Source organism: Lycorma delicatula, chromosome 10, assembly GCF_047948215.1.
Source record: "Lycorma delicatula isolate Av1 chromosome 10, ASM4794821v1, whole genome shotgun sequence".
Lineage (NCBI taxonomy): Eukaryota > Metazoa > Arthropoda > Insecta > Hemiptera > Fulgoridae > Lycorma > Lycorma delicatula.
This window is the reverse complement of record NC_134464.1, coordinates 70332063-70345391: the sequence shown is the minus strand read 5'-3', so window position 1 is coordinate 70345391 and position 13329 is coordinate 70332063. Positions and strand designations below refer to the sequence as shown.

At 29.3% G+C, this 13329-nt stretch overlaps 1 protein-coding gene across 1 annotated transcript; it reads right to left on the bottom strand.

The window, feature by feature from the left end:
• Nucleotides 1-8699: 8699 nt before the first annotated feature.
• Nucleotides 8700-9914, bottom strand: LOC142331763 (uncharacterized). The gene has a single exon (XM_075377846.1). The coding sequence runs from the start codon at nt 9912-9914 to the stop codon at nt 8700-8702; it is 1215 nt and encodes a 404-aa protein (XP_075233961.1).
• Between the last annotated feature and the right edge of the window lie 3415 nt (nt 9915-13329).

The window sequence follows — 13329 nt, the reverse complement described above, 5'->3', positions numbered from 1 at the left end:
TTTCTTTTTTTGTTTCTTTTAAGGCCGCAAAGGACCACTTTAGTCAGAATAATTCAAGTCTTTTTTGCCGATCTTTTGGGCTTTAAGTTCTTAGCTTTTCCTTTCTCCCAATATTTAGTCATTCTTAATGATCTTGCTTTACGATCCTCTTCTGAATAAACCCTTTTTGTATAATTAAAAGTTCTTACTTTAATGTTGGTATTCGGATCTTTAATAACAAATTTTAATTTCTCGGATTTATTTAGTAAATCTTCGTAAGTCAAATTTAATTCTTGCATGTCTTCTTTAATTTCTTTGATCCATAATGGCGGATTTTTTAAAAACCAATATTGATCGATAATTTTCTTAGTAATCCTATCCTGCGGTAATCTTAACAAGTGTACACAGAAAGAAATTCGCTTCTTTTTCATAGTATCAATTATGGATTCCAAGTTTTCGTTCAGAAATTTATTAAGCAATAATCTGTACTGATCTCCAAGTTTTCGTTCAGAAATTTATTAAGCAATAATCTGTACTGATTTTCGTGTTCTAAGAATCCTGCTTTCAACTTTAAGCAAAGGTTCAATCCTATTTTTCTGATTTAATCTAAATAAAGTCTCGCTCGCGTAAGTAATTACTGGTTTAACCACAGTTTTGTAATGTCTAATTTTAGTGTTAATCGAGAGCGATTTTTGTTGTAAGTATTTTTGGTTACTTGTAGCACTTTAAATAATTTATTAAGTCTTTCAGTCCAATTGATCTTATTTATTATAAATTTATTATTGGAATTAATTTTTAATTATTTTCCTTGACAAGTTTATTAGTTTATTTATTGACAAAAATATATAATGATAAATACTATGATACATAAGCCGAGTATCTAACACAACTTTGAATGGCAAATGTGTACATTATTCTCAGTACTTATAAATAATAACACTTCATATCTATAAAAAAATATTCCAGACTAGTCTTTTGATTCAATCTTTTGCTGCCTTCTTCATTGAGCGAGCAAATAATGGAAATTCAAATAACCGCTCATGCGTTCGAAAGACTTCGACGCAGAATACCACTCAGCAGTGATTTCTGCTACGCAAGAAAATAAATATCCTGCAAGATGAAGTGTGTTATATAGAGCAGCCTTCAACTAACGTCTGTGAATCACTGCTGTGAATTATATAAAAATGAGTTTGAGTCGGTTATTCATTTTGCTGCATCACTACATTTCATAAGAAATTCATCTGATTGTTTACAATTGTGTAGAGTTACGTAATTATTTATAAAATATTTTTAAAAGTGATAATTTAACACATTTCCCTGAGATTGTGCCCGAAAAGCTTCATAATAACACATTGTCTAATTGTGATAATAGTTTTTTTTTTTTTTTAGTCTAATTGAGACTAAAAAGTATAAAATAAAAAATACGCTTTTTTTTAAGTAATGAAAAAATTATAAAAGAAGTACCGAAATTCCACTATTTGGAAATTATTGAATTAAAGTATAAATTGTTTGGAAAATTTCTAATACAAATATTATTTAAAAAAAATAAATCTCTTTCATATTAAATCAAAAATAAATGTATATAATAATAAATTCTGGTTAAATTCAAATAACATTTTACATTGATAATGATTTATAAATACTGTACATGGCGTTTCATAATGTTCTTAGGAGTTACAAAAATTCAGTACAAAAAAAGTATTTCACTTACCTAAATGAAAGTTGTACGAGGTGATGCAGGGACTCAAACAGTTTTTGTTAAAATCTATAAATGTTCAATATGTGCTCCTCTGGTGTACACGGCACACATCAACACGAAAGTCTAGCTCTTGCCAAACTCGTTCTAACATGTCATTTTCGATAAGAGTTGATTGCATTGATTATGCGATCCTTTAGCTCAGCAATATTGTGCGGCATTGGTGGGATAAACACCTTATCTTTCACGTAACTCCAGAGAAAGAAATCACATGGCGTGAGGTCTGGTGATCTTGTTGGCTACATCATAATGTGTTGGTCTTCTTCAGACGCACGTCCTATCTAGCACCGAGGTAATGTTGTGTTAAGGTACTGTCGAACCTCTTTATGAAAATGGGCAGGACAACCATTTTGCTGGAAAATGAAGTCGTTGAGTAGCTGAGACATAAGCCATAATTGTAACATATCCAGGTATATCATGCCGGTTACTGTCATTTCCATAAAAAGGAACGGCCCATACACTGCCTCACGAGAGATCGCACAAAAAACGTTTACTTTCGGAGAATCCCGAATGTGTTCCACATTTCAAACTCGCAAAATTATTGAAAATTATGTGTTTACAAAACCTTCATCTAACAACATCTTTTCCTGTAACTGTAAACAAAAATCGAGCCTACGTGTTTTATCTTCATCAGAAAGACGCTGGATTAATTGTAGATGGCACGGTTTGCATAATAAAGGTTTAAGGAGAACTCTCCACACTGTTGTTTTCGGAATTCCTAATTCTCTGCCTGCAGCCGCAGTCGATTTTGTCGGGCTGCGAATGAAACTTTCACGCACGCGTTCGATATTGACTTCTAAGGTTGATGGACGACCGGTTGATTTTCGCTTGCACAAGCAACCGGTTTCACTGAATTGTTTATACCGTGCAGGAATTGAATTGTCACTTGGTGGCTCCTTATGAAATTTCAACCGAAACGCACCTTGCACAGAAATTACTGACTTTGACAAGTGAAATTCTAACACACAAAAAGACTTCTCGCTTCCCGTGGTAGCCATTTTCTCTACTGTCGACGCCTAGCAAGCAAATGATTTACTAACTGCCTAGTATATGTGGAAAAAACTATTTGAAGTACTTTTTCGTACAGTACTTGTTTTATTCCCATCAGTGAATAGTTTTTGTTAATGAATTTTCGAAACTCCGAAGAACATTATGAAACGCTCTGTATATGTTTTCTATTCATGGTAGTGAACGTACTTTGATGTGAACATTTATTTATTACATCTCTCAGCTACATTAAATTAAAAATGCACATTGTGTAAATTTATTAACATACATAATTTTTACCAAATTCTATCTTTCATTCATTTATTTACGTCTTATTTTTTTAAATATAACAAAATAGTCCAGGCCTCTATAATTTTTCATTTCAAAAATTATTTAAACAAATAATACATTAAGATAAACTAAACAAACTCATATTTTATGAAATATAAATAAATCTAATTTATTTTTACTATATCCTGCGTATTTAATTATTTTAAAAAAATATTTTTTTGTATACATTAAATTAATTTTGTCGAGCTCCGTGGAGAAGTGGTAGCGTCTCAGCCTTTAATCCAGGTGTCCCGGTCAACACGAAAATGCATTTAAGTGATGAATTATATAAAATAGTACGTTAAATTATTATTGTTTCACAAATGATGCGGAAACCAGGTAAACCTGTTTATAATGTATCTTCGTACAGGCCTATAAGCCTGTTACAAGCTTTAACGTCATCAATTAGGGAATAAATACTGTTTGGCAGCCTTCTAAGATGTCCAGCAGGCTTTTGACATGGTCTGGTTGTCTGGGCTTTTATACAAGTTGAAAAAGAACCTTCCTGTGTTCACATTAAGTTTTCCTCTTTTGTTTGTTTTTCAGGGTCCTTGGGTCATGAAACATCGAGAAATTAAAAAAAAATCATACAAAATTCTTTGACTGATTACCAAGCTTTCCGTCTTGCAGCACAGCCTAGAACTATGGTTCCAGGAAAGTAAAATGTAAAAAAAGGGAAATTTTAAACAAGTAATCCATCAAAAAAAAAAAATTAAAGAAAAATGTTTTTTCTTAATTCAAAAGTCTGATGTGGACACCATATGACTTCCTTGTGCGCGTATTAAATTAAATATACTCTTTTTTTTTTTTGAAAAGTACATAACATTTTATTTCACAAATAACTTTTTTCATATTTTTTAAATTTTTTTATTATTATTAATGAATTATTATTTATTGTAGTATATTGTGCCTGATATTGTGTAATATCAGAGGTTAATAATTGTTTATTTATTAAATATATCAATAAATCAATAGATTTAAATTTAAAAAAAAAGAAGTTTTTTTTAATTTTAAAAAGGAATGAAGCCGGATTCGAGCCGATGTGCCTTTCCCTTGTGAGATCCAAATATTAAAATTTTATTTGGCTATAACTCTAGAAACAATGAAAATAAGTACCACTTATGATATATCGTTGAAAATCTCTCAATGAGGGTTTATTAATGCAATAAGAAAAAGTAAAAAATTTAATGTTTTGGAATTTGAACTTTTTTGGTTCAGTTGATTGCAATCAAAAACGGGAGGTGCACAACTAGATGTTATAATAGTAAAAAATCCAAAATTTCAACATTCTACAGCTAATCGTTTTTGAGTTTTGCGAGAAACATACGTATAGACATCACCCGAAACTAGTCAAAATGGATTCAGGATTAGTCAAAATGAATATTTCTGTTGAAATCTGAAAACCGAAATTTTTCGCGATTACAATACGTACAAGGAAGTAAAAATATTGAATTCCTTTCATGAAAAATTAAATGATATCCTTTAATTATAAAGGACTTATACATTTTACTTTAATTTTTCCAAATTAAAATACAAATCGAAGTCTTTTAATGACCAAAAAAGTATATAAAGAATTTCGTTTTTTAATATTTAATATGATTTATAATAAAAATTTTATTACAGTTTAATTTTATTTTATTTTTACAAATTATTTTTAGTTTTTAAAACAATTTCTATTTATTTGATTTATTTTGTTTATCAACCTGCAATTTCATTAAAATATTGAGATTACTAATTATCAGGATGGATTTGAAAAAAAAATTGAAAAAATTACTTACAGAAATAATTAAAACTAAATAACATTAAAAAATTATAATTATCATTCCGTAATTTTAGTATTTTTCCTACTAAACTTTTTAAACTTTAATTACATTGATATTATTACGATTAAAAGACTGAATAATTAAATAATATTATTTATATGTGAAAGGTGAATTACGATAATGAAATAAGGAAAAGTGTTCAAATAAAAAAATAAAAATTTAAACATACCAATGACTTTATTTCTTTCATTGATTGTGGGATTTTAAGCACAACTATTATTAAAACAAGCATATATAAACATAATTTATAATAATATAGTAATAATATTTATACAACATAATTTATTCACTTAAATATTAACAAATCTTATAATAGAATCTATACAATTTTATAGATTTACAATATATTTATATTAAATATAAATTACATATTATTTTTAATATTGCACTATTATCTCCTATCCCACATTTATAATACAATTTTAAAATAAATTTATTTATTTCTAAATTTAATAAAAAATTTACAGGCCGTGAAGTGGAAATGGAAACTTCCTACACGTAAAAGATAAGTTGGTGGGAGGGGCGAGTCAGCTGATAGTCGATGACTGATCCGCACTATTACAGAGAGAGATGAAGTGATACGTACGTATAATGAAGTACGATACGTAATAAGATAACGAATAAGCATTTTTCTTCGCTAACATCACGACCTCTAAATTATTATGAAATAGTGAATTGTTTGAAATATTAATAACTTTATTAAATAGATTCCAATTTTCTCATTTTCAGTAATCTTTTTCTTTGAAAAAAATGTGTACAAATTGCAACGTAACTTCATTACCATTCTGTTCATGGGAAAAGTATAAATTCGTTAATAAAATAGATACAAAATATTATTGGACTGATTTATTTAATGTTTTTGAGCAATAACAAAAAAATACCTCTTTTTTTGATAGCCTATTTTAAGGTAATCATACCTTCCTCCAGTTACGATAAGTTTGCTTGCAGTGGCATGATTACCACCTCGACGATTACCCGACCGCTCAGCGTGGAGAACATCAACGCCAACATGTTGCGGAGCCCCAAGAATTTTGACACCATTGCGGGGTTCGAGGCGAGGATTCTTCAGGAGAAGGATCGGGGGCTCGAGGATGAGGGACAGCCCTCTGCGGAGCTGCCGTTCGCACTTGCTTTCACGAGTGGGCGGTAGCAATGAGGTATGAGGACTCTCGCACTCCCGAGCGAAAAATACCGAGTCCCGGTGGGGATGCCCCACTCGGGGTGTCCCCGTTAGAGGCATTGGCATAAAACTGAGTCCCGGCTCCCGGAGTGGGGACCCAGGGACGGTATAGCCGGGCCAGGTGGATCCTACTCTGGGGGTTTGAGGCGGGCGCAAAGTGAAATCCGACCGGCGGTCCGAGACATGGAGGCCCGTTAGAGTAAAGGACACTCCCCTGGGCTGTATAATACTTAATTGCAGGTTCCGGACCGGGGAGAAGAAAAATGAAAAAAAAAAAAATTAAAATAGGTTTTATGTACACTATTTCCTATATTTTTATTCACGCCTTATTTTTCCTGTTTGTAGTTTTAAAAAATATTTAAAAATTTAGTGATGGTAAATTTTAAAAATATGAAAACCCAAATATACTTCAAAAATTTACTATACAATTATAAATTTACCTTAGAATAAATAATAATTAAGATATCACGATCAAAGACATCATAGATAATTTTTACAATAAAAACAAAAACGTAACATTACGTCAATAACTAGGAAGGTCTTAATTATGTCTTAATATATTATTGACATTTTCTACTTCAATAAGCATTTGATAAAATCAAAAAATATTACAGAATTTTTTCTGCTTTTCTTTTATTTTTCAAAATAAAGATACTTTAGAAAAAAAGAGATAGTGTTTTGAAGAAATGAGGTGAAATTTATTATATAAAAATTTGCATATCTTAACTGAAAAAAAGCAAACATATATAACTTGTATTTATTTAGGTGAATATTTTGAACAGAAATTTTTGTTTTAATTTGGTTATGTTTAAAAACCATAAGATATTTTTTTAATTATCTTATAAGATGAGAAAATTGTGTAACGTGAATAGATGCATGTTAAACTACTATTAAAATAGTGTTTTTAATTGAACCCTAAAAAAAAAAAATATTATCCTGATTTTATTTAACATTTTAAAATTCACTATTTCTCTAAATACAAAATTTTTTGCAAGTTTAAGCACGCTTTAATTTTAATTTATAATTAAATCTATTTTAATAATTTTACTTTAAGAGACAGGATTATGTTAACATCTATTTATCATTGATTTTATATATACAAATGTACAGTTCAATTGTTTTTGTGATTATATCTCTAAATATTATATTCATTAATCACTTAATTGTGTGATTAATCAAATATTTTAATTTGTCATTACACAATTGCTAATATTTCTACATATTATATTCATAAATTACATAACAATATAAACTTAATATATATTTTTACAATATATACACTTATAGAACAAGAAAATCGTACGACAGTATATATACATTTAAACGTATAATTAAGGAATAAATTTATATTTATACATTACAAAACATTAATTATTTATTATTTTTTTAATACTGTAGTATTCAATAAAATTTCAAGATTTGATGACTAGAATAATCATTTATATACATAATAAAATGTCTTTTATAGATTTAGGTAATTAGTATATAAATGGAAATCAGTATTTTACTTAATCTTCATCAACCAGTAAAATATAAAAAAGTATATGGTTTTTTTATAAATAAATATCTCATATTTATTATAATTAATTATATTAATTACTAGAGTTGATTATTAATTTTTAATAAATTAAACATTTATTTTAAATTAATAAATATTTACCAATCAACCTTATAAGATCTTATTAAAATTTTAACAAAATTATATATATATATAATAATAAAATAAAATAGTAAAACGTTGATGGTGTTCTTATACGAACCAAAGAAATTATATCACAGAAATTATTTGCGGGGAAAAGAAGATCCATAGGAGAAAGTACAACTCAAAGCAATCTCTAAGAAAAATTTATAATTATTCATCAACAGATGAGAAAACTTCGAATAAAAATTTCTATTTGTTCAGGATATCATTTTAGCGTAATTTTTTAACCTGAGAGAAATTGATTAAAGAGGATGCAAAAGACAGCTGCACTGATATAAAAATGAAGTAAACAGAGAAAGTAACGTATATAATTAAGTTTAAATTAAAAAAGGAAGTAGAAATATAAAAATGCTGTACGCTAGCTTTTGCTAATTAAATTAGGATATAATTAATAATATATCAATTTACAGTGTCTGAGGAAATGTTCACCGACCGTAAAAAAAAATTAAATGAGCAAAACGAAAAATAATACTGAACAAAAGAAAGAAAAAATATATGTTCAAAACATAGAAAATTACCTTATCTCGGAGCAAAACCGTTGACTGTAATATCGGCAACATCGAAAGAGTTGACTAAATAGTAACAAGTTTACACTATATAAGAAATATATACTTACATAACAGATTAATTTAATAAACAAACGTTTTTAATTTTTTTTCTCTAAAATAAAGACTCATCTAGAAAACGGTTGTTCTAAACTTTTCAAATATTTATAGACGTTTTAAAGTTCTATAAATCACATATTTTTTAGTATTAAATATTCTACAAATGAAACCGATTTAAATTTTAAATGTTACAACAGTTCAGATAAACGCTGCAAAAAATTTTCGATTTAAAATTTTTAACAAGAGTTTTAAGAGTTTAAAAAGGTGAATACTGTTCGAACAGGTAATACCTTTGATCGGATGAGCAGGACGCACGTCTGCCTCCACGACGGGCGGGTCACTTATTTGATATCCTTGTTCTAGACGAATCACTTTCCTCTTCAACATGATCACCTTCTTTATCTTGATGAGCAGTCATATGCCTTGTCAAATGATGTCTTTCTCTAAAACTTTCATTACATACAGGACATTTTAATTTCTCCTGTTCCCTTCTTCTTCTAGCAGCATCCGTCGTTGTACTTTCGCTTTTATGATGCGATCTCATATGGTAAACTAAATCTGATGTCATACGAAAACTGACGTTACATTTTGCACAAACATTTTGAGCCGGTAATGTTAATGCGGCTAATGATGGGGGTAACAATGCGGCAGTGACATTCGCTGCGGCTGTTAATAGTGGATGCGGTGGTACTGATGAACCAGCCGGTGAAAAATTTGTTGGGAATGGATATGTTGTTACGGTTAATCCACCGTATGGTGGTGGTAAATTTTCACTGGGATATAATAAATTAGGGCGTATTTTAGGTTTATCTGCTAATGTTGTCAATAATGGAGGGCTTTTACTTAAATAAGGACCAAGAAACGTTGTCGATCCGTTAGTTATTTGTTGTTCAATCGGAGAACTACTTCCAGAACCGTTTAATTTATCTCTTGTTGAACCCGATGCTGATGTTTGGTAAAGATAAGATGACGGTTTACTAGAACCGGCAAAATACGGTAAAGGTTGTGAATGTTGAACTGTTTTAACGGTCGGTATATACGGTGGTGTCCTTTCACGAGTCAAAACCGGTGGACTAAGACTTTCTTGATATGTTACGTCCGGTGATATTCCTTCACCTGATGATACCGATGAAGGTGATGTCGGTTGTTGTGAAATATTACTTAAATCTAACCTAGGTGCATTATCACCAGCGTTTACTTTAGTAAATGCGCTTTTAGTAAAATTTGGTAACACCTCTTTGGTTTCGTCTTCTTTAATGACATAATCTCTTGGGCTCGGTAATAAAAGTCCGAATGGTGACGATTGAATAACTGGATGTTGTATCTGATGCGGTGGAGAATATCTTTGCATAAGACTAGCCGTCGTCACTAATCTTAATTGTTGTTGTCTTTTTTTAGATAAATCATCCGGTGCCATTAAAAATGCTACATCAAAACTACGTTTAGATGCTTTAGGTTGAGTAACAACAGGCGGTGAACTTCGTCTTGGAGGACTTGGTGATCCTGTTAGAAACTCATGTTCACGTTCACGTTGATGAATATCCATCGTCATCGCCTGGAAAAATAAAACAAATAAATGTGTAAACGAAACAACGTATATAAAGAAAAAAAAGAAAAACCAATAAAATTAACATTATTGTGTCTCAACACTAACACATGTTACGGTTAGAATTTCTATAAAATTTAATTCAGTACTTTAAATCTGTCATTTTACCAACTTTTGTCTATAAAAGAGAGAAATATATAAGAAAAAAAAATAATATGCCCACTTTTGACCGTATCTTGATAATATTTCAGTGCATATACAAAAGTGCAGATAGAGAAAATTATAATAATGAAGTCGTCACAACGGGAAGGATCGACTAGCCTTCTGTATACATCAGATATAGTAATAAGTATATTGAAAATATACTTATTACTGTACATATACTTGTACTGTAATGTAATACTTATTTCAATAGTTATAGACGTTTTAAAATTCTATAAATCACATATTTTTTAGTATTAAATATTCGACAAATGAACCGATTTAAACTTTAAATGTTAGAACAGTTCAGATAAACACTGTAAACAATTTTTAAGAGTTTAAAAAGATGAATACTTTCGAACAGATAATACCTTTGATAGGATGAGCCGAAAGCACGTCTGAATGTGTGATGACAGATACGCTTTTAGTTTAGTTGCATTTTTAAGAAGTAGGTGAGAAATAGTTGTAATGATTTGTGAAGAAAAACGTACCATTAACTTATGAATGAATACAAGTACCATATAGATAAATTAAAAAAATCTAGTAAAGTACTGCATGAAATTTTCTGGCTATGAAATAAAAATTAAGATTTAGTACAAAAAAGAACACAAATATTTTTAGGGTTAAATTTTAAGAAAATTTTTATTTTTCTAAATATATTCATATAATAAAGGGTAAGCATAACAAATATGCTTAAGTAAATAAAGATTTCTTTAAACACTCTTATAAAAATTTCTCTCTCTAACACTCCCACTAATAATGGATAAAATAAGAAAAAGCCAACTTTCAAAAAATACGTATATATATATATGAAGGTATATATCATATAAGGTACTTCATATGTAAGGTACATATATGAAGTTTCCCTTTTCCGAAGGGAAATATAGTAAAAGAACAAAAAAAAACTAAGATTTAATTTTCAAGATATGGGGGTTGTTTTATTGAAATTTTTTTTGGATTATTTATTATTAGCGATACTGAAGATGAGGTTCCATTAGATATACTATCTGGAGTTGAAGAAATGGATTCATAAAGTTTGAATACAGAACACAAATCGGTAAGTTTGATTTAAGTTAATTCAAATTTTAATGAAGATAATTTAATCGAAATTAAATTATTTGGATAAATAAAACATTGTAATAATTAAATAACACATTCGCCGTTTATTTAAAATGTCACAGTAATTTGTGCATTTTTTCCGCGGATTTTTATATTTTTAAAGTTATTACAAATTACAATTACATTTTAATTCATTTATTTTGATTTTCTTTCAATAGTTAAATTACCTCTTACAGTTACAATGCATCACAAATTGGAATTTATAACATAAATGTTTCATTTGTTTTTATAATGGTGATATAATGTCGCACTTGCATGGTGGGCTGCAATTGTCAAGTTACGCCGTGCGGCCTGTAAACCTGTCTGTTTAACAGTGTAATACTACAAGAGTTGGAAAATTTGTTTCTTGTTTTATATAACTGCAATTTGTTGCTATTATATAGTTGCAATTTGTTTCTTGTTTTAACTACACTGGATAAATATACAAATGAACTACTACAGGACCTTTGGTTTTTCAGGTAAAATGCTTACATTGTTTATTGTAGATACATACCAAGGTTTTTTTTGTATATCAGTAACATAAAAAGAATATTTGTAAGTAAAACTCTTTGACATATATATTAATCTATTAAAATCTTAATATTTGCCCTACGCACTGGGTTTAAGTTTCAAAAAATCAGAATTTCAAGCTACAAAGGTTTTTAAACTTTAAAAAGATATATTTACAGAACTTAGTAATAATTTTTTTGGATTTTTAAATTTCAAATGTTTACCACTTGTTTGAAACTAGTGGTTACAAGAACTTAAATATAAAATTACATCAATATTTCATTGACTGAAAAGTATTTTTTTTTTAAGAACGTGGTCAAAAATATGTTATTTCAAAAATATATTAATCTTTTTAAAACCGTATTTATTTTCTCAGTTTATATTGATGCTGAAATCAAAATCTCGTTTGTTTAATATACAGTACAAAATGTAAATTAAAGAATTGAATCTTCATTCCATTAAACATCCGTGGTTTTTCAGTTGTGGAATTTACTTTAGGTATAGGGACCGTATAACACTGGAAATGTTCAACCCTGTAGTAAAAATTAGTCTTTCATTACTAAAAGGCTTTGTGATACGAACAATACTCCCGATCTGTACGAGAGTTCTTAAATAAGGCTGCTTCATTCTCAACATTGTTAAGTTGTACCCTCAGCTCATTTTTTTAAATGCAGCCATAATCTAAATGATATGCAGAGCACCTTAATGATGTACAGATAATACTAACGGGATAAGTGATCGTATGGCTAAAAGAAGGCTGATTAATTAAAACCTAGCTTGATCTACAGTACAAAAAGTAGGTTAAAGAATTAATTTTCATTCCAATAAATCACCCACGATTTTCCAGTTATGGAATCTACTCTTGATGACTGAATAATTAAAAACTCTGTTGTCTAATAAGGGCAGTAAACCTTTGACTTGAGAATGTAAGACGTACACTTCACTTGAATCCAGTATCCGTCCTTTTATCTGTTTTATATACAGTAAATCTTAAGCTTTATTTTAATAATAAAATTGTTTCTGAGATTATAATTAGTAAACGTTGCTGGAACAGATTTCAGGTTTGTGTCATTAGAAGACTAAGGGGTCGAGTCGACCTCCGTGAAGGAGTGGTAGCATTCCATCTTGTTATCCGAAAGGTCCTGGGTTCAAATCCCGGTCATGCTTGATATTTCTTTATACGGTAAAAAATTCATGTTACATTAAACAATTTTAATTGGGTGTTGTTCTTTTATTTCAGGAGTAAACAGAGTAATAATAAAAAAAAATTAATTATATTAACATTTTATGAATAACTCTTAGATTAACTATCTTTAGTTCCCTAGATTCATTATCCTTCCTTCCCTTATTTTACAATTATTAGCTTTCAATTAATACATGTGATTCCCTCTCAAAGGAAGGCTCTCAAGGAAGAGCCTTACACCCTCCAAGAACTAGGGCTCCATCAGACGCATTCGTACTAGACCAAAAATCACAAGTACTAAAAGGCCTTCAGTGGACAAACTGAAGAGGAAACACGACGGGAAAATGATGCATATATTTTCCCAAGGAATAACCCAAGTAAAAATAACATTTCAAAACTCGATCTTCAAAGGACCGGAACACAATCCCC

What these genes read in the sequence shown, in the direction of transcription:
- LOC142331763 (XM_075377846.1), bottom strand. Translation starts at nt 9,914, where the DNA reads ATGACGATGGATATTCATCAACGTGAACGTGAACATGAGTTTCTAACA.